At 44.8% G+C, this 24323-nt stretch overlaps 1 protein-coding gene across 1 annotated transcript; it reads left to right on the forward strand.

Annotated features, from left to right (window-relative positions):
- The first annotated feature begins 2613 nt into the window (after positions 1–2613).
- Positions 2614–3143, forward strand: LOC112897453 (macrophage migration inhibitory factor homolog). Its single transcript, XM_025965744.1, has 3 exons — positions 2614–2808; positions 2898–2933; positions 3108–3143. The coding sequence occupies exons 1-3, from the start codon at positions 2614–2616 to the stop codon at positions 3141–3143; spliced, it is 267 nt and encodes an 88-aa protein (XP_025821529.1).
- Positions 3144–24323: the final 21180 nt, after the last annotated feature.

Here is a 24323-nt window from a genome sequence, read left to right on the forward strand (position 1 = left end):
TAGGAGATGGGTTGCTTACACCGAGCTCCAGTCTTTGGAGATAAAGCAGTTGTTACATATCAACGAGACCCTAGCAGAGCTGCAGAAACGGATTTATTGTCATATTGTCACTACCAAAAAACAATTGAACATCAAAAGTAATTTATTGCTACTAACATAATATTGATAGTCATGGAGAAGTCCAGAGGCCAAGGATGGATCTAGTGAACCATTATCTATGACGATGCATCAACTATTTCAATGGCAAAAATAATTTTGATAGATTTATTATCTAGTAATAGATGTTATTTTTTGTCAATCACAAATATCTATGATTTGCCTGGAGTAGGAATACTAGGATAGGATATATTTTCTTCATCATCAGTAACAAACTTGGAATATTCTTGGGCCAGCCTTATGAAGCTCAAAAGAGAATTTCTTCGATTTGGCATCTTTATAATTAAAGTTGGATCTCAAGTTAGGTTCTAGAAAGATAGATGGTTGGAAAGCAGAGCCCTATGGGAACAATATCCAAGTCTTTACAATGTCGCCCACCATAATTAAATACTGAAAATAGAGGTTTTAGGCACTTCACCACCCAAACTTTCATGGTGTGGAGACTTAATTGGACATAAATCAGTGGGATGGAACAATTATTCATCTACTCGAACATATCACTAATATTATGGTTGAGCCAAGGAGGAAAATGAATTTCATTGGAACTTGACTCCATGGACAGTTTTGGGTTAAATCTCATTATTTGGCTATGATCCATAATGATGTTACTAATATCAACAAATGACTTTGGAAATTAAAAGCGCCCTAAAATCAAAATGATTCTATGATACCTTTGTCAGGGTATGTAGTTCTAACTATAATAGATAAGTTAGCTAAGCGTAATTGGTTGGCAGTAAGCAATGTTGCTTTTGTAACAAGGATATATGGGCACATGTTTTTTGAATGCTGATTCGGTTGTGCTGTTATCTCAACCACGTTATCATGCCATTAGTTTTCAGTTATCACTTCAGCTTTGTCATGCTAACCTATAGACTCTTGGTTGTTTCAGATTTTTGCGGGGGCCTTCTCATCAGTATTCCTACTTATCGCTGCTCCTAATTTTGGTCTTGGTGGCATCTGGGCTGGTCTTACTCTATTTATGAGTTTGCGAGCAATTGCTGGTTTCTGAAGGTAGTAACGGATGATTCATTTGTAGAAATCTTTCAATTAGGACTTTCTTTTTCAAGGAACCAAGTTTCAGACTTGGGGAAATGGAAATAGTCTTCTTACTGGAACAGTAGCAGCATGAATGAATAGTGGCTTGTGGGTGATTTTCTGATTTTCAGGTTAGGGAGCAAAGGTGGACCTTGGGAAATAATCTGGTCAGAGAGTGAGTAAAGCACAGATTTGACCATGTATATTCAATTGATCTCATACTGTCAAGTTAAAGAGGAATTGAAGCTGGCTACAGCCTGCAGGCCACATAGCCCTGGCCCCTGGGTAATAGAAGACCTTTTGTAACATTTAGCAAGGTAGCTGATGTAGCTCTGTCGAAGTATGTACACAGTAGACATGGATTTGGTGTTGGCTTGCTGGGCTCTCGTGCTATGCCTGGTGAATGTAGAAGGCCTTAACAGCCTTTCACGTGTTTACCATGTACAACAAAACTGTGTTCCAATAGGAGGCCAGCCCTTCCTGTAAATTTCTTTTCTGGATGCCGTGCCTGAACGTGTTTACCATGCACTCGAAATCTTTGATGATATTCACATGACACAACCTAAAACTTCAAGAACCGGGCTGCAATCTCTTGCTTATCTTGGCCATTCTTAAATTGAGTTCATATATAATTGAACCTGCGATTTTGACTGTTGTAGCATTGAGGGATAAAACAAGAACTAAATAAACTGAGGCGGCATCTTCAATGTCTATCAAGGATTGATTTAATAACCATTGTGATCACTCAGTCAAGAAATGTCAAGCCATTGGTCTAGCAATTTCACTATCAATCTGACTACTGAATAGAAATTTGGTATCAGGCCGCCAAGAAAAGATGGCTGATGAAAGTCTATGCTCACAGTTTTCGGACTGGATTTCCAGCAACCGGCAACCCGTAGTGTACCATTCTCCAGCACTAATCACAAGTACTGTTAAATTTGTAGAACATGGGATGCATCTGTTTTTCCTTTATGTTATCCCTAACACTGCAGCCATCAATCTTATATACATTAATGTTGGATGTTACTGTTTATCAGTCATTGATGTTAGTGTTTGTGAGACAGCTGCTTTGCTACATGGTTGACTAGCCAAATTCTTATGTTCCAGTGACCTGACCATACTAGAGGTTACCATATGTTAGCCATGTAGTCTAGTTAGTGTTAGTCGGGCAGCTGCTTTGCTAACTATCATGGACAAAAATGACCTGTCTAAATATTTTGGTTCCGAAACCTTGACCAAGCTAGGCTTATTCTCATACTGTCACCTTTTGGATTTCTGGTGGTGACCTGTGGTGCTAGTCTCAAATTGCTGAAATTTAGCTTTTATTGTTTCTCTATGCTTGATTTGTTTAGTCAAAGCCATTTCTCTTGGTTACTAAAATCTTGAGGAATAAACTGAATGCTTGTCCTCCCACAATACGTGATGGTTGTTCTCAAGGGTTCAGTGCCTATGGCATTTGGAGGTACCCAGGAGCCTGCAGCTTATGGTGAGCTGGTTTCCATTGGAGGGTTGAACCCTGATGTCAACAAGAAGCTGAGTGCTGCCATTGCTTCTATTCTGGAGTCAAAGCTGTCCATTCCCAAGTCCTGCTTCTACCTCAAGTTCCACGATTCAAAGGCAAGCGGACACTATTTCTTGTTGATTCGACTTACCATTCATGGGTCCCTTACATCACCTAGTTCTCATTTCAATTTTGTTGTTTTTAGGCTCATCCTGCACAAGAACATGCTCAATGTTTGCATGCTTTGCATCAATAATAAATCATGTAAATAAACATCTGTGGTTTCACCTTTCATGCCATATCCCTAGCACTGCATATGTTTCATTTTCTGCTTGCTTATGTAGATGGTGTTTGTGTCTTTATTCTAGCGATGTTTTAGCACCATGGTAATTTTGAGTACTATGTGATGATGCAGCGCTCGGACTTTGGTTGGAATGACTCCACCTTCTAGATTCGAGATCCATGGGTGTGGCTCCACCGCTCCATTGAAGGAAGATCGTGTTCCCTAATGTCTTGTCCATTGCATAATGACCTAATAAGGACACTGTTGTAAGATATCAGTTAATTTGTGCTGAACTGAAGTGAAAACTATCATGTGGAACTGGGGCACAGACTTGTTCAATGCAACCTAGCATATTTGTGCTGTGCTGTGTTGGCTTGCACAAACTTGGTTATCTTGGTTGGTCCTTTGGGTTGGGTATGGTAAGGTTAAAATGATTCTATCTATCTTCTGTTTGATAGGGGATGATGGCGGTAAAGTAAACTTGCAAAGGGTACTCATTGCTGTTGTGATTTGCATGCTTAATGCTTAGTACAGTATGCTGTTGGATTAAAAGAAAAAAAGGAAAATTAAGGGATAAATGAAAAATGCAAGGGGAGGGAGTTTTGCACCTCAAGTATGGATGGCGCACGAACTTTGCTGGCGTGTTGCCAGTTTCTTCCAGAACCAAGGACATGGTGCTTGCTTGGTTTTGAAAAAGAGGGAAGAAGATGCGTTGCAGTTGTAGGCAGTGATGCTTGAGCTACCTGTGATCTGCTGCATAACCTGCTGAAATAGAGAGCCCCTCTCCAGCCCAACCCTTCGTTTGTTTCTTATTGTTGATGAATTTGTAATATTGTTGTTCGTTGCATCAACAGCTCTGTTGCTTTTGTTAGCAACCCTTGTGATCTGGTGTTTCCTTTTCCAAGGAAGTCATTCGCAGCTTTGAAATAAGATTCTATAAATCTCTAAAACTATGGAAAACTTGCACAACTGATTGTTAAGTGGTCACCAATTTTGAACGAGATCTAACAACAAAGAAGCTTCCAAAGATCAAAATATTTATAAACGTGCACCGTGGCGACCTGCCCATTTGTTCCGTGTTGGTGTGGGTGCCCGTGCCCGGCTCCCTTTGTATTCATCTGGAGCCATCACCCCTCCCCGCCCCGCTCTCAGATCCGCCAAACCCGGCCGCACAGAGACACCATGGCCGCGGCTTCCCCTCCACCCCTCCCCACCTCCGTCGTCCCGGCGGCAACACCATCTCCCTCCCCCATCCCCACCGCCGTCTCCTCCGCCGACGTCGCCGCCGCCGACGCCAACCCCGCCGCGGCGCGCGCCTTCGTCTCCCGCCTCCTCGACTCCGCCAGGCGCGCGCTCTCCGGCGCCCGCCGCTGGGCCGAGCTCGTCGACCGCTCCGCGCTCTCCCGCCCGGACACCCTCTCCGACACCACCTCCCGCCTCCGCAAGAACCTCGCCTACTTCCGCGCCAACTACGCCGCCGTCGTCGCGCTCTCCCTCGCCGCCGCGCTCCTCGCCCACCCCTTCTCCCTCACGGCGCTCCTCGCCCTGCTCGCCGCCTGGTGCCTCCTCTACATGCTCCTCCCCGCCGACGCGCCGCCGCTCGCCGCATTCGGACGCACCTTCTCCGACAGGGAGGTGCTCGGGGGCCTCATCACATCCTCCGCCTTCGTCGCCTTCCTCACCTCCGTCGGCTTGCTCATGTTCTCCGCGCTGGCCCTCGGCGCCGCCGTCGTCTGCGCGCACGGCGCGTTCCGCGTCCCGGAGGACCTCTTCCTCGACGAGCCCGACCAGGCTGCCGGCAGCGGCAACCAGCAGGATGAGGATGATGATGGTGGATCATCGGCCGCGGTGCTGCTGCTGCCTGACGACATGCTCGCCGACGTCCTCCGCCGCCTCCCGCCTAGAAGCCTTGCCGCGTCACGCTGCGTCCGCAAGCAGTGGTGCTCCATCATCGACGCCCGACGTATGCTCCGCGTCGACCTCCTCCCTCTCCAGCTCGACGGCTTCTTCTGCAACCCCAACCACCTCCAAGACCGCCCATCTTTCTTCGCACCCCCATCGACAATGCGCCGAATCACCACCTGCCTCGACGACATCTACGACACCCTCAGCTACGACACCCTCGGCTACATGAGCATCGAGGACCACTGTAATGGTCTGCTTCTACTTGGGCAGCATATGGTGGTCAACCCTGCTACACGACAATGGGCCACCTTGCCTGCCTACCCATCATCATCATCATCATCATTTTCTCGTGTCGACGATCAGCTGCTTCTACGTGTTGACAATCAGCTGATTGTCTACGATCCCATGGTGTCGCCGCAGCACTACGAGGTATTTCTCATCCCCATGTTACATGCCATCAACCACGGAGAAGACGACGACGACGACGAAGAAACCCAACATCTGCCAGCAGACTACTCAGCAGATGAGTACTGGCCACAGTCGCCATACACGACACACGTCTTCTCGGACTACTCAGCAGATCAGTACTGGCCACCGTCGCCATACACAACACACGTCTTCTCCTCGAGGAAATGGAGGTGGGAGGAGAGGTCCTTTGTCCGCCAAGGGGATCCTGCCGGAACCATCGCCGATATGATGTGGCGGGACGCCGGCGGAAGCCTGGACGGCCAGGGGGTCTATTTTCAGGGAGCACTCTATGTGCGTTGTCGAAACGATTCTGTAATTAGGTATCTCTACTCTCCATTATTATATATATCATTAATTAATTATTATTACTCGATCGACTCTCTTCGATCATATAATTCATATCCCATTATATATTTGCAGAATAAACTTGTCAGGTGACAAGTACCAAATGATTAAATCGCCTGTATCAAGGACCAGACTTGGTGAATATGATCTCTCTTACTTGGGAAAATCAGAAAAAGGGGTCTACTCTGCGCTACTTCATCAGGATGGTGTTAGTTGCCCACAATGTCGAGTTTGGTTGCTTAATGAACTTTGTGGTCAGATGGAGTGGGTATTGAAGAGTAACATCAACCTTCAATCCCTTGAAGATATTCCTCATCTTCAATTTGCTAATAAATATAGCAAACCATGGACGACCGTTGACGACTATAATACCAAGGATGAAGCACCTGCGCAAGACCAACTCGATGGATGGGACTCCGACGATGGTATCGTCCTAGAGATCACAGATAACAAGCAGGCCACTACAACAGACTGGAGTTTTGGTAATGTTTTCCTTGGATTTCATCCTTACAAAGAGATTGCCTTCTTTGATGTATCATCAGGAGTCGGATTCGTATCTTATCATTTGAATACCTCAAAGGTTCAAGAGTTGGGCACCTTTCATATAACGGAATTGGAAAACGTATTCCCGTACACAGCATGCTGGATGCGGGACTTGTTTGAAAACAATTAAGTGGCTTATCAAAAGGTTAGCGTACATGCATGGTTTTGGAACATGCATATAGATGTTGGATTCTCTGTTACTTTAATACTCTGTACATGTAAGTTATCCATTCAGACCTGCTATAATAAAGATTAGAGTTGCATCTCTAATTTTATTTTATTATCTTCCCGTCATGTTTTCCTTTCGTTTCTAGGTGGCCGCACTTAGCCGCGTGTTAAAAGGCATCAAAGAGATGGGAAAGACTGGTTATATAGTTGGGTGAAGATAACACGCCAAAACAACACATTTGATAAACTTTAGAGATAGTTGGGAACCAACACATCAAAATCATTTTTTAACTTACAAATATAATGGACGCATACACTACTACAGAATGCTCTCCTAAGCCGAGTCCAAACCTATTTTCAGAGCCGGTCTTGAGAGGTGGCACTGAACAAGCGGAACTGAAAATAAGATTTTCAGCACAGGTTCAAAACAACATTTTCACGGCCGGTTTCTGCCACCAACCGGCTGTGAAGGTTTATTTTCACGGCGGGTGGGGTCCAGAACCGTTGTGATAACTTTTTTGAGATTATAAAATATTTAAAGTAGCACTATTTTTACAGCATAATAATATAAAAGTATCGCAATCTGTGGAGCATATCAACAGTCAGACTTATGTCACAATCATTTGCCTTAAGCAACTCATCAATAAAATCTATGTATACAGTTGGAGACATTGAAATGAGCATTTTGGCTAGAGCAAGTGGATCCATGTCATTTTCCTTATACCGCGAAGGATCAAAAGTGTCACCAGAAGGGTAGAAGGGTATCCCTTTGATGATCACTCTGCAAAAATGTTATGAAGTGCTCAGCTCTGAGTGTAGTCATGTGAATAAAATAAATATATAAGTTTAAAACCTGCAGAACCATTAGAAAAGTGCTTTTAGTCTCACCTGCTTGTTTTTCCGGGGCCTTGTCTACAAATGAACTCAGGAATCCAGGTATGAAAGTACTGACATTTGGGTTCAACTCGATCGGCCCTTCCATGGTTCTTTGATCAACAAAACTGTAAATGCGCAAAGAGAAAAATTCAGTGCAAATATCTATGTGCAATTACAAAACAAAATAATATAATTTACATACTCAACAACGAAAGACAGTCAACGAGTGGACATGCATGCCAAAAATATATCAAGAGATAATAATATGCCCCAAGTGCCAATTCAAAGCGATAGAAGTTAAGAGGACAGTATAGCAGAAGTAGATCGACAGGGTTAATACATATCTGATCACATGCACCAATTTCAGTATTGGTGTGCATCAGAATTGACCTTCTTGCGCTAAAGTAACCCCTAAAAAACATTACTTCTAGCCAGTGTTTTCCTAGACGGAAAATGGTAGACGAACGGCGAGGGGCCGTTTAGGGTTTAGATGGGTTTAGACGTGTTTAAACAGGAATTAAACGGCCTAAACGGTTTGCTACTGTAGCACGATTTCAGCAAGATTGAAGAGGACTTTACTAACCTTTTGTGAAGTAAACTTGAAGCTTTTGATTTTGATATTCTCCCAAGTTGAGATATGTGCCTGAAAAAGAAGGAGCAGCTATTAGAGTATGGTGTAGAACTGTAGAAGTGTAGATAATAGTGCATTACAGGCAGCATATGAACAAGAACAAGATTAAATAGTAGAATACATTAAACATGCTCAATTCAGCTCCAAAATCAGCAAATGACAGAAAATAATATAGCACCGCAAATAAGTGATAAGCACAAACATAGATAGTTCTTACAAACCACTACAAGAAAATGGCAAAGATTCGTCGGCCCAGTTAAATTCGTCGGGGCCCGACGAATTTAACGCCTTATATTCGTCGGTCCCGTCGAATACATGGCTACCGACGAATATAAATTAAATTCGTCGGTACCTGACGGAAGCCGACGAATTTATATTTGTATTCGTCGGTGACCGACGTATAAGGGCCGACGAACATTGTTTGTAGGGTTACCTCCGGCCCCGCCCGCCCGGTCCAACTTGGACTTCGCACATCTCGCAGCTCTGCTGCGCCGCAAGTCCACCGGAGCCGCGGCGCGCTGCCCCTCGCCATTGCCGAGGTCTCCAGATCCCCGCGTCCCCCAGATCCGCGCGCTCACTCCGCCCGCTCCCACCTGGGTCCCACATCTCGCGCCCGCCGGCTGCTGCGCCATCCTCTGCGCGCGTCGGCCCCTCGCCATCGCCGGCGGCCTCCGGATCCGCGCCGCCCCTCGCCATTGCCGGGGTCCCCTAGATCCGCGCGGCCCCTCGTCATCGCCGGTGACGCCCCCGCCAGTCTGCGGGCGTGTGCGTCTCCCCGGCGCCCTCTGCCTCCCGCTCGTCGTTCCCTCGGGGGTCTGCGCGCTCGGCCTGTCGCCGGCGCCACCCGGGGCGCCCTCCTTGGCCTCCTCTGCATCTGTCGCCGGCGCCGGCCTCCTCCGCACCTTCCCTGGCCTCTATCTCCCCGCGAGCCGTGCTCCGTCGAGTTCTTGCAGTAAGTGCCCGGTACTCCTTGTTGTTAGTATGCGAAAGGAGCTCAATGCCCTCATTCAGAACTATTCTTGAGGTTTAGTCAGAACTATGGTGAATTTGGTACTCATTCTGACTGCTGCTTGGCTCCATCAGATTGATGGGACAAGGTCGATAACGAATGCGATATAAAGTTGTAGATCGCTAGCGGTAAATTAATTGATGTGTGTATGCTAATTTAGTATATTGTAAATGGCCGCAGATTTCACCGTTGTTGCTACGGATCGTCGGCAACACCCTCCGTCGCCGTGCTCACGGCGGCGCGCCCTCAACAATTGGGCCTCACTACTTGGCAAGGTGAGCACGAGCACACTCCTTTTAAGTCAGAGATCAGATGTCCTTTTAAGTCAAGTGTTTCGTGTGCCTATTAGAGCATCACACCTAGTTGCTGATAATCTCGGTTTAGGCCTGGTACTAATTTTCCTGGAGTATGAGTAGTGCTGTATGTTTACATGTCGGTTATCTTGCAAGATTGCTGCACTCAGGTTGCTGCTACTTTTTTTAAGCATTATTCTAATATAGTTTCTGCCACTACTTGGAATTTGTGCATTCTATTTAAGCTGCCCACTGTCATCTGGATAAGCAGCCAATTTTATTCATACACCGAACCTGGTGATCCAGAGGTGGCAGAAAATGGTTGAAACCAGAGAACTAAACTTGGTTGTACTGCCATCTCTTACTAACCTTGGCACTTGTTTTTCTTTATTTCTTTAGCTTTGAAAATGGTTGACGACAGAAGGAAGGCGATGTACGATGGTTTTGATAGTGTCAATTTTAGTCATTCTAGAGAATGGGGCGAGGTGGCTAAAGATTTTGTGTCTCGTGCATTTGCCAATAACCCTTCTACGGTGAAGTGTCCATGTAGTATCTGTCGGAATTGTTGGCGGCAAAATCTGCACAACCTTCAACTGCACCTCTTGAAGAATGGGTTTATGCCCAACTACTTGGTGTGGTATGAGCTAGGAGAGGTTCAGTGCAGATGTTCAGTGCAGCTATGCAATTTCAGGGCGGTAGACCTCCCTTTGAGTCGCCGCCCTTTGTCCCACGCCGGACACAGTCTGGACCTCCAGGAGATGTTGCACAGGTATATATATGACTACTTTTATGAAGATAAAGATGAAAGTCGTAACTTCAATTCTGTGTTGCTATAGGGCGCCACAGGTGCTGGAGTGCAACGGCCACCAGAGCAGGTCATGCCGTGGAGTTTTCCTCAGGGTTCTCAGCCACCTGATCCTCTTCAGCAAGGAATGATGGGGTTCTTTCCATTCGGGTTCCCGCCGTGGGGTTTCGGACCACAAGGGATGCCATATGGTCGCCCTCCATCTGCAGGATCATCACACCCTTCTTCAATGGAGGTATGCTACTTTAAATTTAGTGCACAAAACGATTGATCCGCCAATAATAATATGTGTGTCAATGTGTATTGCTACCGAGGTGAAATAATTTTTTTTACTACAGCAGGGAGTTATCACAGTTTGTAGCTCTAAATCTTGTTTGAACACACATTATTTCCAAATTCTTGGAGTAGCTGTTGTCGTTGCTGGCCGTTTCCTTGATTCATCAGTTCTAGTAGTATTATTAAGGAGTAGCTGTTGGATCCTGCTGCATCTGTTGCTGTTGCTTCCACACCCTGCTGCCCTGGCTGGCTGGTTGGAATTTGCAAGACTCATCAAACTCTATTGGGCTCCAACCATCTCATATAGTAACCTACGCATGATCTGGACATTCTGGTTGTTATGAAATCCTTGAGAGCTCATCACAGGCCCCTGCATGCAGTCATATTTCATACAGTAGCTTCTCTTTCTTTTCATTTGCATGTACCACGCATGCTCTCTCGTTCAACAAGGAGACAAGCAGTGTCTCTGCTGCAGGTTACTGTTTTATTGTTTGACACTGCTGTTTTATTGTTTCACAGTGAATCAAATGGATTGACATTACTAGATAGTGAATCATTTAATTTTTCTTTGATCTGAAGTGAAAATAACTAGTGAATGCTCTCTCCATTTGCCAAACTAACGTTTTAATTCTTCTATAGGGTTCAACTTCGCATCATGAGGCGCCTCATACTCCAAACAATGCGACTCAAGAAGTCACCAACCAGAATGTCAATCCGGGCGGCAGCTGAAGTTGTATGTTATTAGTATTGAACTTGGGTTGGACATGTTATGTCAAGATACCGGTATTATTAGTAGTATTGAACTTGTTTGTTATCTTGTTGTTGAACTTTGAATAAACATGTTATCTTGTGATGGAATTTATTTGAGATTTGTGATGTTATGTGAAACAGTGTGAAACAGAACAATAGCCCAAAAAAAAAACGAAAGGTCGTCGGTGACCGACGAATTTAGGTGACAACGTGTCCTAAATTCGTCGGTCACCGACGTATATAACGGACACGTGGCACCGAGTTGGCAGTCGAGGGAACGAGCCAGGTGGGCAGCAAATACGTCGGTCACCGACGAATTTAGACCACGCTGGCCATAAATTCGTCGGTGACCGACGAACTCAATGTACACGTGGCGTTTTGTAGCCGGACATGGAAAGTTGCCACGTGGACGTTATATTCGTCGGCCGCCGACGAGAAACCGACGAATTTAATATAAATTCGTCGGGGCCGACGAATATATGGTCTTAAATTCGTCGACGCTTGGGCGACGGCCTATATTCGTCGGTAACCGACGAATTTATGTTAAATTCGTCAGTTACCCTTATAAATTCGTCGGTTCTTGGCCGACGAATTTTACCCGTTTTCTTGTAGTGAACCAAGCACCACAAATAGGTTCTTACAAACAAAGCAATAGTTAATAACTAGCTAGATTCTGGGTGGAGACTGATTTTCAGATAACCTCCAGGCGGAGACTTGAGGAAACAGTGAAGGAGCAAGAAAAGGAGCATTACCTTGCAGCAGGAACGAGCTTCTGCCTCCTGGTGGCAGACAACTGGGCGGGCGAGCTCTCTGGACGCCGGAGGAGCACCCCTGGGCGCGTGCACCTCCCTGCCTGGGGTCTTGCGGGAGAGCCCCTACCTGAGGTCTGGGCGTGGGCAGGGCGCTGGAGTAGACTGCCTGGGCGAGGGTAGGGCGCCGGCGGAGAGCTCCACGGTGAGGGCGACGACAGGGCGCGGAGGAAAGCTTCTGGGCGGGCGCGCCTCCCTGGGCGGCGGCCCTGTGCTCCAGCGACTCCTCCCTAGGTGGCGGCGGGCACCAGGGAGGCTGGGAGATGGAGGCGGCCAGGCGGGGGTTGAGAAAAGTGGAGGCTGGAGGGCGCTCGTGGGCTCGTGGCGGGTTGGGAGTTGAAAACGGCCCAACTCCGAAACGGACAGAAAAACGGCCCAAACGGCGTTCAAAATCGCCCAGGCACCGTTCCGTTTCGGCCGTTTAAACATGCGCTGACCGTTTAAACCGGTCAACGTTTAATTTTTCCGCCTAGGGCCTAAACTAAACGTCAATGCCTGGTCTACCGTTTAGACCCGTCTAAACGGCCGTTTAATACCGTTTAGGAAAACAAGGATCTAGCCTTCTAGGAGAGTAAATTTCCAAATGTAGGAGATTCTTGGAAACAACAATTATATTCCTAAAATTAGAATGTTGCTTCTTAAAATGGAGCCTACAGAATCCAAATGATAAAAACCTGCAATTATGCTCACACAACAGTAGTTGCTCTCAATCAGAATACTATTCATATGTAATGCACCTATATGTTCCCGTCCACTTGGGTCATTGGGTGCCTGGCATAGGAAGTACAGTAGAGAAGTGTAGTTTTCTGGCCCCAAGTAATAATTTTGCTGCAATGAAATAAAGGCCAGTATATACAGTGAGAATGCTCTGTATAGTAAGGCTATTCTCAGAACTATAATTATTTGTAAGACCAGCAAGGCAAAGTAAGCATTCTGAGAACATCAAGGCAAAGTAAGAATTCTCAGATCTATAACGAAGTCTTGGCATTAATAACAAACTAATATGTCGAGCATTTAATAGTCATAGCCTAGCAATAGCAAATTGGATTCTGAGAAGTAGATGTAAATTAAAATACTCATCATACATGGACAAAATAAATATAGAGCTGGGGGTCAGTTCTATCTTACAGATGCAGTGTCCGTTATAGTAATTATTGGATCGTTCACTGAAAATATGGTTTCACGTTCTGCTGTCAGACTTACGTTCGGAGGATTGATAGATCCCTTTGGAAGAGCATGTTTGGTTGCAAGACACAATTTGTCATGCCTAAGGTTAGGTACCAGCCACACCTGTGGCAAGCTACATTATGTGGCAAAAATAGAGTGTTTGGTTGATAACTAAGGTTTGGCAAAAATAAGTGTGGCTGCTGTTTGGATTAATGCCACAAATATTTGGCAAAAAGTTGTGGATGCCGTTTGGTTCCCAGCCATATGTTGGTTAAAAACACCTCAATGCTCCGGTAAGAACAAGCAACAATAGGCATATATTTGACCAATATTACAAGCAGCAAGCAGAAGCTTGATGTTCAATGGTACAATAGCATTCCAGTAGTTTTTTAGCCCAATTTTTCAAATATTAGTTCGATGAAATAATAACAGCTAGTACCCAATATATTTACATAATGAGCAAACTTTCCAGCATATAGTATAGGATCCTGAAAGAGCCTCTGACACATAGTATCTGACACATAGTATACTGGGACTAGTATACTGGGACTTGTTTCTTTGAACCTTTGTTTTCGACTTCCCGCTTGTTTCTTTGAACCTTTGTTTTCGACTTCCCGCACTAGGGTGACGCTGATTGCCAACTGAGATGCTGCAACATACATCAGCAGGTGTTCTCCTGACATATAGCCATTTTCTCAATATAATCTTCCAATTCTGCAAAAGCTTTGGTTTGTTCGGGTCCCCACTCCAGTTTTCCGGATCCCCTTAGCGCCTTGAAGAAAGGCAAGCTTCTCTCAGCTGATCTGGATATGTACCTATTTAAAGCCGCTATTCTTTCAGTAAGCTTTTGTACATCTTTTCTGAACTTTGGCTCTTGCATTTCTTTGATTGCTTTAATTTTGTCCGGGTTTGCTTCTACCCCCTTAGTTGATACCAAACAACCCAGAATTTTTCCTTTCTGAACACCAAAAACATATTTTCCAAGTTCAATTTTAGATTTGCCTCTTGCAATCTAGCGAAGGTCTCCGCCAGTTCTTTAATGTGGTCTAGCCTCTCATCACTCTTTACAATGATATCATCGACGTATGCCAAAACATTTCTGTTGATTTGAGGCTTAAAAACCTCCCCCGTCATTCTTGTGAAAGTTGGCCCTGCATTTTTCAGCCCCTCTAGCATTCGGACAAAACAATATGTTCCAAAAGGAGTGATAAAACTAGTTTTCCTCATCTTCCTTTCTCATCCACACTTGGTGATATTCTGAGAAACAATCAAGAAGTGACATGATTGCTGCTCTTGCCGCTGCATCAATTACTTGGTCCACTCGAGGCAAAGGGAAATTATCTTTTGGGCATGCTTTGTTCAGGTCGGTGAAATCAATATACATTCTCCACTTTCCATTATTCTTTATGACAGGCACAGTGCTTGCTAGCCATTGAGGGTATATGACTTCCCTGATGACCTTCGCATCTAACAACCTTTGCACTTCAGACTTGACTGCTTGAATCTTGTCATCTAACATCTTTCTCAATTTCTGCTTTTTGGGTCTGATAGCTTTCTCAATGCTTAGCTTGTGCTCAATGATATTTCTATTGACTCCCACCAAATCATTTGCAGACCAGGCAAACACATCCTTATTTTTATGCAAGAACTCAATCAATGTGGCAGAACCAACCTGAATTACACCGGCTCAAGTACGTAAGTCTTCTCTCAAGGCTCCAACGTACTTCAAACGGTATAACCCCTTGGCCTGTCGGGTAACGTCCCGATAAACCACCGAATGCAGGATCAAACAAGGTACCTCGCACGAAGGCAAGTCCAGAGATACAATTACCAACATATTTTACATTACAGGCACTTATATTACAAAAGTGTCTCAAAGTAGCATAAGTGTCCAAACTGATAAAAGTTATTACAAACCAGTTCCAAGTTTTCAAGTTTACGGCAACGGAATTTGAAATGCGACAACTATACACGTCGCCAGCACGGACATCATGCTAAGCCCTGGCATGATATCACTCGGGATGATCGGTGTTGGTCGGGGACGGGTCCCACTCCACGCACCAACCGTCGGGCAGAGTGTAATGCCATGGCACAGGCAGAATAGAGTCCTCAGGGGGAGTACCTGGAACAAAAGTCACAATGTAAGGCTGAGTATCCTAATACTCAGAAGGCTTACCCGTTTCATGGTATACTTAGCCATGTAACTAGACTATGAAGGCTTTAAATGATTCTGGGTTTAGTTTTCAGCTGAAAAGCAACAAAGAGTAGATCTTTAGCCAAACATCATCTTTGATAAGCATAAAGTTGCTCTTGTTACTCTATGTGGCAAAGGGATCAAGCAGTCTCAATCTCCGCGAGAAACGGACGATTCTGAATCGAATTTCATAACCTTGCAAGGGTAAACCTAACTCACACGCTTGGAACGTCCAATGATCATTCCGAAGCAACCGTTTGCCTTTCATTCCGACTCGTGGAACAGATCCACCACAAGCGACTGCAGGACCATACGCACAACCAAAGTGCAGGACGTACGTCTACAGCGCTACTGTACGACCGTACTCCTGGTTGCCCTGCAACACGTATTCCCACACGTCGAAGCGAGTAACCGAAAAAACCAAATATGAGTGGTGGGAGGTATGTCCACTCCTCAAGCCGATAGGTTACTAGGCTTACCGCTTACCAAATTTCACGGCATGTGGCTAGTACTTTCAAACGCTTAACCACCGCTACCACACACTGCGACCTTAGCTAAATTCATCAACACAGACAGGGTATCATCTCAACCATGATACTTCGCATAAATCCCGTCCGTCATCCTTATAGTGATTACAGGAATGTAAACACTACAATTCCTATTAAGCTCGCGAGTGACAGGCAATCACTCGACTTCTACCGGTCCTATTAGCATAGCAGCTATTCGGACTCAAGTTCTAGTATTCAGTACATCGGTTCCAAGGAATATGCACTAGGGTTTCCAAACAACTACTAAGAACTTAATGCACAAGTATATATATAAACATAGATTGCAGTGTAGTTAAAGTAGCGGGTTTATGTCCGGGACTTGTCTTCGTTGGCGGGGCTGGGGGCAGGAGTGTCAAAGTTTTCCGAACTTTAGTTCGGAGCTTCAGTTAGATTTCCGACGACGTTCCCAGGGTCTTCAGAAATTTCCACTTCTTGTTCCGGAATCAGCTCGTAGTCTCTGTCGGCGAGAGTAGTTGAGTCTATATGATATGCAAAGATGTGGTTCAATGGATGCACATACTTTTCATTCCACTTCACGATAAAGTTGCAATCCAACGAAAACATAGTTCACTCATCAAACATATTATTGACTCTTCTACTGGGCAGTCATTTATCGAGTATAAACTAACCTAGTTAGCTACACTAGACAACATGTTTCATTTTTATAGAACAAACTACTGTAGCACTGGGGTTGAAAATTTTATTAACTGTAAATGAAGCTATGTCAAAGCTACTGTAAATTTATCAAGATTTTATCTTCATAGAAATTATGTCACAAGAATAAATAACAACAGCGCTAATATATTAAGAGTTATTTATAGTTATAGATATATACAAGATTTTGTTCTGGATTTTTGTGAACAGGTTGCACTACTCAAGAGCAACACCTCAAAATATTTTCATAATTTTTAAGCATTTAGAGCTGCAGATATTAAATACACAATATTAAATAAGCATTATCCATGATGAAACTCATACATTATAAAATATTATACAAACAGTAGGTTAATTATTTTTCCTAAACTAACTTAATTGGTTTTACATTTTGACTATTTTTCTACTATTTACTAAGCATTTTCATAGTTTGCAACCACTTTAAACTAACATTTAAATTAGAGCAAAAACTATTTGGAAATTGAAGATCAACCCGTAAGGAAAGTTGTAGATCTTAGAACAAGGAATCCAACAAATTTTAGTTTGTATTTTTCTGATTTTTCTCTGAATTGCTATGGAATTTTAAAGTTTGCAACAAAAATAACAAAGGGGGTCCCTGAAGGAACTATTCATTTGAGTCACGGCTTCGCAGACAGCCCCCTGGGCTTTTGTATCTTTCGACCCGAGGTCCTTGGCCGTCGTCAGAGAGGGGGCGCAGGTTTGACCGGCCAAATCCGGCAAAGGTGATCGCCGGCGGCGAGGGTGGAGGGGCGTGGGAGCATCACCAAGTTTGTGCGCACCTATGGATGCTCGAGATTGGGTCGGGGTGGCCTGTAGCGGCGGCGCGACGAGAGCAGGCGGGTCGGCGGCGGAGGAGCACGGCGGAGGCGGCGCTCCGGCGAGTCCTGTGCAAGGGGAAGGGGTCGGGAAGCTTCAGGGCGATGTGGGGAAGCCAGAGATGGGGTCAATTGGAGTCGAGGAGGGTCGGAAAGGGGTGCTCCACGACGGGCAGGAGACGGCGACGGGTGGCGGTCGCCGGGAGTGGCGCTCCAGCCGAAATTTGATGGTGGCTAGGGGCTGGTGAGCATGAGCAGGTGATGGGGAAGCTCGCTAGGGGGTCGGTGGGGGCAATGGGCGGTCGACGGCGGCCACCCACGGCAGCCAGTAGCTCACCGGACAGGAGGAGCGGGCGGCGGTGGTGATCGTGGGTACGAGGTGCTGTGCAGGAGGAGAAACGAGCACAATTGAGTTGGGCAGGAACTGGAGAAGCTCAAGAGCGGGAGATTAGAGGCCCGGAGGGGGTGCTCGGCCCATGCCACGGCGGTGGCGAGGTGTCGGCCGGGCGGCGCCGGGATCGGCGTGGCGCACGCAGGGGAGGGTCAGCAAGGGCGAGCTAGGGCGGCGGCCGGCGTCCAAGTGACGCGTGGGGTGAGGGACGCAGGAGGTGGTGCGGCAGCAGCAGCACAGTGGTGGCAGGGGGGTGTTCTGCGCCGGCGGCAGTTTGGAGCAGGGGAGCAGAGGGATGCCAGAGGAAGAAGAGAGGAGGGAGGTGTCCGAGGGGTCTCTTTGCAAATTTCAAAAATCTCAAGGATCCTTCTGTAAAGTAAAATTTCCCATTGATCCAAAACCTTAATGAGGAAATGACCAAAATAGAAGTTGGAGAGTTTTTCAAACCCTACAACATTGCTTTAGGGTTCAAATTCAAAAACCCAGAGTACACAGCTTTAATTTTAAATTTTGAACAAAAGTTGTATTTAAATAAGTTTTGTCCTTACTGAGGTAGATTTCATGCAGTTTTGGACATAATTGCAAGTTTTCATGCAATGTCATGATGACTTGCATTATTACATTTTGATCCTAAGTAAATTTTGAAAGTTACTATTATACTTCAATTATTTTGCATAAAAGGACCCATACTTTTGCATTAATCACATCTAAGTCCTTCTTTCCACATAAACACCCAAATTTCTTATAATTCAACATATCTATTACATTTTCTTTCCTAATGTGATACAAATTTGACACCTAAGGTGTCACAACCTTTCTATGTTGTTGATTCTACCTCCCATTCTTACCCAATTAACACTAAAGGGCCCAAAATTTTCAAAATTACATAAATACCCTTTTTCCTTTGTACTTAAATTTGAACACACATACTCAATAGCAAATATACACACTTCACGCTAAAATCTAGTGTTTATAATTCTAGATACTGAATGTCACAGCCTTCCCCCCTAAAAAGAATCTTGTCCCGAGATTCTAAAGCAGAATGGAATCGGGCAATTAGATTTGGGAATTGGCTTGAAGGAAGTTTGGAAAATTTCGTTGAAGATAAGATTCAGTTTCCCAAGTCGCTTCTTCTTCGGTGTGATGATTCCATAAGATCTTATACATCTTAATCTTCTTTCTTCTGGTGACTCTCTCTTTGGTATCAAGGATTTGGATAGGTTGTTCTATGTAAGATAAATCAGGTTCAATCTCAATGGCTTGTGCTTCAACGATCTCAGTAGGAACTTTGATACATTTCTTGAGTTGAGAGATATGGAAGACATCATGAACGGCGGCCAACGGAGATGGAAGACGAATTCCGTAAGCCACTGGGCCACAGACTTCAAGAATTTCGAAGGGTCCGACATATCGGGGTGTCAACTTCCCTTTTATGCCAAAACGTTGAACACCTTTAGTAGGAGATACTTGGAGATAGACAAAATCCCCTATTTGGAATTGCAAAGGTTTCCTCCTTTGATCTGCATAACTTTTCTGTCTGGACTAGGCTGCTTTGAGATTGGCTTGAATAACCTTGACCTTATCTTCGGCTTCGACAACTAGGTCTGGTCCAAAGATTTTGCGTTCGCCGGTCTCAGACCAACTCAAAGGAGTTCGACATCTTCGACCGTATAACGCCTCAAAGGGAGCCATTTGAAGACTAGACTGATAGCTATTGTTGTAAGAAAACTCGGCCAAGGCGAGACACTTGTCCCAGCTTGTACCATAGTGAATAATACAAGCTCGGAGCATGTCTTCAAGAATTTGGTTAACTCGCTCAGTCTGTCCATCAGTCTGAGGATGATATGCAGAGCTTCGAATTAGTTTGGTTCCAAGAGCATACTGCAGTTGTTCCCAAAAAGGGGCAATAAATTGTGCCCCTCGATCAGAAATGATGGTTTTTGGGACACCATGCAATCGAACAATTTGATCAACATAGACTTCAGCATACTTCTTGGCAGAATAAGTGGTATGTACAGGAAGAAAATGAGCAGTTTTGGTAAGTCTACCAATGATTACCCATATAGTCATGTTTTTGAGATGTGTTGGGAAGACCAACTATAAAATCCATACTAATGTCTTCCCACTTCCACGATGGGATGGGTAGTGGTTGGAGTCTACCAGATACTCTTAGATGACTGGCTTTGACTCTCTGATACATATCACATTCGGATACGTATTTGGCAAATTCTCTTTTCATCCTGGTCCACCAAAAGTTTTGCCTAAGGTCTTGGTACATTTTGGTACTACCAGGATGAATAGAAAACTTGGATAGATGTGCTTCATCAAGGATTTGTTTACGAAGTTGATGATCCTTAGGCACAACAATACGATTGTTGAACCATAGAATTCCTTGATGATCAGTGTGGAAACACTTATATTTTGCTTCTCCCTGAGAGAGTTTCTGCTTGATAATTTTGATGCCTTCATCATGTAATTGTGACATGATGATTCTATCTTGAAGGGTAGACTCAATAGATAATAGATGCAGACTACCTTGAGGAATGATCTCCAGATTGAGTTTCCTTATCTGATAGCAGAGAGTTTCACTGAAGATTTCTATAGATAAGCAATGACAATGTGCCTTACGACTTAATGCATCCGCAGCCACATTGGCCTTGCCAGGATGGTAATGTACCTCAAGATCATAGTCTTTGATCAATTTTAACCAACACCTTTGCCTCATATTTAGGTCAGCTTGAGTAAAGATATATTTGAGGCTCTTATGGTCAGTGTAAATGTTACACTTGGCGCCCATAAGATGATGTCTCCAAATCTTGAGAGCGTGAATAACCGCTGCCAATTTAAGATCATGGGTTGGATAGTTTTGCTCATGATTCCGGAGTGCTCTGGATGCATAAGCAATGACCTGGTTGTTTTGCATAAGAACACAACCAACTCCAATCCCGGAAGCATCACAATATACATCGAAAGGTTGAGTGCTATCTGGTTGGGCTAGCACTGAAGCAGTTGTTAGAAGTTTTCTCAAGGCGTGAAACACTTCTTCACACTTGTCGTCCCAACGAAATTTAACCTCTTTCTTAAGTAGTTCAGTCATGGGTTTGGCTATTTTGTAGAAGTCTGGAATGAATCGGCGATAGTATCATGCCAATCCAAGGAAACTTTGGATTTGATGACTGAAGTTGGAGGCTTCCAATCCATAACCTCCTGAACTTTGGTGGGATCAACCGATATGCCTTCACTGGAGATAGTATGTCCCAAAAATTTCACATTATCCAGCCAGAATTCACATTTCGAGAATTTGGCGTAAAGGTGATGATCACGTAGCCGTTGAAGAACGACACGTATATGATTAGCATGATCTTCTTTAGTCTTGGAATATATCAGAATATCATCGATGAAAACCTCGACAATTTGTCGAGTTTCGGCATAAAGACTAAATTCATAAGATACATGAAATATGCCAGTGCTTTTGTGAGTCCAAAAGACATAATCAGATATTCATATAATCCATATCTGGTCGAGAAAGCTGTTTTTGGAATATCTCTAGGTTTAATTTTGATCTGATGATAACCAGAGAGTAAGTCAATCTTAGAAAAGACTTTAGCTCCAGCTAGTTGATCGAACAAGATGTCAATGCGGGGAAGAGGGTACTTATTTTTGATAGTGACCGCATTGAGTGGACGATAATCGACACATAGCCTTAAGCTATTGTCCTTTTTCTTTACAAAGAGAGCAGGACAACCCCAAGGTGAAGCACTTGGGCGTATGAAACCTTTATCAAGAAGATCTTGAAGTTGGATTTTTAGTTTGGCCAACTCATTTGGAGGCATATGATACGGCCTCTTTGAAATAGGAGCGGTGCCAAGTTGAAGTTCAATAATGAACTCGATGTCTCTATCTGGTGGCATTCCAGGCAAGTCATCTGGAAAGACATCGGGATACTCACAGACTACAGGAATATCTTTTACTTTAAGGTCTATGATAGCATAGGCACAAGAGTGAAGAAACTCTTGCTGAGGCAGGTAGAGAGTGGTGGCTCCTTGATGTGGTGAATCAATCTCAATAACTCAGGAAGAGATATCTAGCAGTACCCTATGTTCTGTCATCCAATTTGTCCCAAGTATGACATCAATACCCTCTAAATTTAGCAGTACCAAATCAGTTTTGATTAATTTGCTACCTAACTGAATTGGCACACTTTTAACCATTTGGTTAGAGGTAATCTTTCCTCCAGGGGTAGAAATCATATATGACCCCTTGGTAGGACAAAGATCAAGTCCTATTCGGGTACCACAGTTGTTACTAATGAAACTATGAGTTGCTCCTGAATCAAATAATGTAACAACTGGTTTGTGATGAATAGAGAATATACCCGACATGACGGGGGCTCCATCCGGAAGCTCTGCAAGGGTGGTAAAGTTAACTCACCCTTGCCGGACTTGCATCATCGGCCTCTTGCCCTTGTTTTGGTTATTCTGATTAGAAACTTGCCCTTGATTAGGCTTCCTGGGCTGCGGACAATCTCTGATGAAGTGATCCACACTCCCGCAATTGAAACAACGATAAGTGCTGCTTCTCTGTTGGACTTGTTGAGCATTTGGCCGTGGGCCAGATTGTTGCGGCTGTTGCGGAGGTACGGGAGGTCTATACCCTCCTTGCTGTTGAGGCGGCCTAAAAACCAATCTGCCAAATGGAGCATTCCGCGGTGGCGCTCTAGGCGGTGTATTCTGAACAAATCGATACCGCGAGGGTTGAGCACTCGCGGGTCCAGTGGAAATCCTTCATTTCTTTTCGGCACAGTATGCCGTGATGGAATCCTTCTGGGTCAGAGCCATGTTGACCAGCTCACTAAAGGTATTGGCCTTCACAAGGTTCAGGCGTTCTTTGAGCTTAGTGCTCAAGCCCTGACGAAAACGATCTTGCTTCTTGGTATCACTGTCAGCGTGATAACCCGCGTACTGGCATAGGTGATTAAAAGCCTGTGCATATTGCAGTACGGTGTGGGTGCCTTGGGTGAGTGCCAAGAACTCATTCAACTTCTGCTCCATCAGTCCTTCGGGTATATGATGTGCTCTGAAAGCATTCCAAAATTCATCCCAGGAGATAACATGGCCATCAGGTTGCATGGCACAATAATTATCCCACCAAATACGGGCAGCACCACGTAGTTGTTGGGCAGCGAAGTGAGCTTTATTAGAGTCCGCACATGGAATCGTAAGAAGAGCAAATTTAGATTCAATGATGTGAAGCCAAGCATCAGCATCAAGGGGCTCCTCAACTTTGCTGAATAGCGGAGGCTGAGTACTGAAGAAATCTTGGTAGTTTGCTACCTGAGGATCATCACGACCTCCTCGTGATTGTTGACGTTGTTGGTTCTGCTGTGCCTGTACTAGCAGATTAAGAAGTTCGGTCTGCCGAGCCATAACCTCGGCTAGATTTGGAGGTGGTGGTGGCGGTTGTTGGGAACCGCTGGCCTGATCTGCCCGGAAACCTTCCGGGGTTTCGCGCGTGGCTCCAACCATCTGAAACAAAGGAGATGTCCATTATTAATCACATACCCTTACTCCCATTTCAGAAGTTACACCGCTACTAACAGATATGCAATTCACATATTCCATTCAACCAACTCATTTTAGAAGTAAAGATATTGAACAAGATGATAAAACACAAGACTTAGATTACAACGCAGATACTAGTCATCCTTAACATCGTACATCAGAATGGTCCGTACACAGGCCATCTATATTACATCAAATGGAACTAGGTCTAGGTAAACTACTTACTACCTAGGTCACTACACTTTACATTGGTTACATCTAAAGAGTCGACGATTTGAACAAACTAGAAATCGTCGAGATTGCCTACAGAAGACTGACTGCCGGAAGAAGAGTAATCTGGCTGAGGGTTGGGTTCCGGGTCTCCATGCTCGGAGTTGAGATCCGAAACTCTCTCAATTTCCTCCGGGTCTTCTTCTTCACCTTCAGGTACTACGGGTGCAGCGGGAGGTACTTGTTGCTGCTGCAGTTCTTCAATGTGAGCATGGGCGTCGTCAGCCTCAAGGATCAGATCATGGATTTGCTCCTGAAGGAACTTAATGATTGTGTTACGCTGAGTGATTATTGCATCACTTTCGTTGATCTGATCCTCCCGATCAAGAATGGTCTCATCCTTTGCTGCAATTATCTCCGCCTTCTCAGTAACCAAGGCTTGAAGCTCCACTATTTGGGTGACTTGCCGGTCAGCATTCCGGTAGTGAACTTGAGCTACACCAGTTAACTGACCCATGCTGCGACGCAACAAGATCTCATAATGGTGCTGAACATTCATAAACCTGATGATACCACGGATCGTCTCCTCGGCTGAATCTCCCAACAGATGGCCATAATGGGCTATCCTGAAATTCCACTCAGGATCACTAGAGTCTATAGCAGGGAATAGAGAAATGGGATGCCCGGCAACTTCCATAGGATGCTAGTTGCAGAAAATATGGATAGCCTCAAGAGCAGCAGTCTCGATAGTGTCGACTAGACGGTAGCCCACCACATCGACCTCGATGGGGTGCCACTGAGAACGGAAGGGATGCTGAGGAATAGTCATTGTGACTCTGCACCGCGGCACACCTTCCTCCCTATACTCCACTCCATCGTACTGGGGAGGCTCAGTGTAGAAGAATAAAC

This window comes from Panicum hallii, chromosome 6, assembly GCF_002211085.1.
Source record: "Panicum hallii strain FIL2 chromosome 6, PHallii_v3.1, whole genome shotgun sequence".
In the NCBI taxonomy this organism is placed as follows: domain Eukaryota; kingdom Viridiplantae; phylum Streptophyta; class Magnoliopsida; order Poales; family Poaceae; genus Panicum; species Panicum hallii.

What these genes read in the sequence shown, in the direction of transcription:
- LOC112897453 (XM_025965744.1), top strand. Translation starts at nt 2,614, where the DNA reads ATGGTTGTTCTCAAGGGTTCAGTGCCTATGGCATTTGGAGGTACCCAG. An exon ending in TCAAGTTCCACGATTCAAAG is followed by an intron (nt 2,809 to 2,897) that starts GCAAGCGGACAC and finishes TGTTGTTTTTAG; the next exon opens with GCTCATCCTGCACAAGAACA. An exon ending in AACATGCTCAATGTTTGCAT is followed by an intron (nt 2,934 to 3,107) that starts GCTTTGCATCAA and finishes GTGATGATGCAG; the next exon opens with CGCTCGGACTTTGGTTGGAA.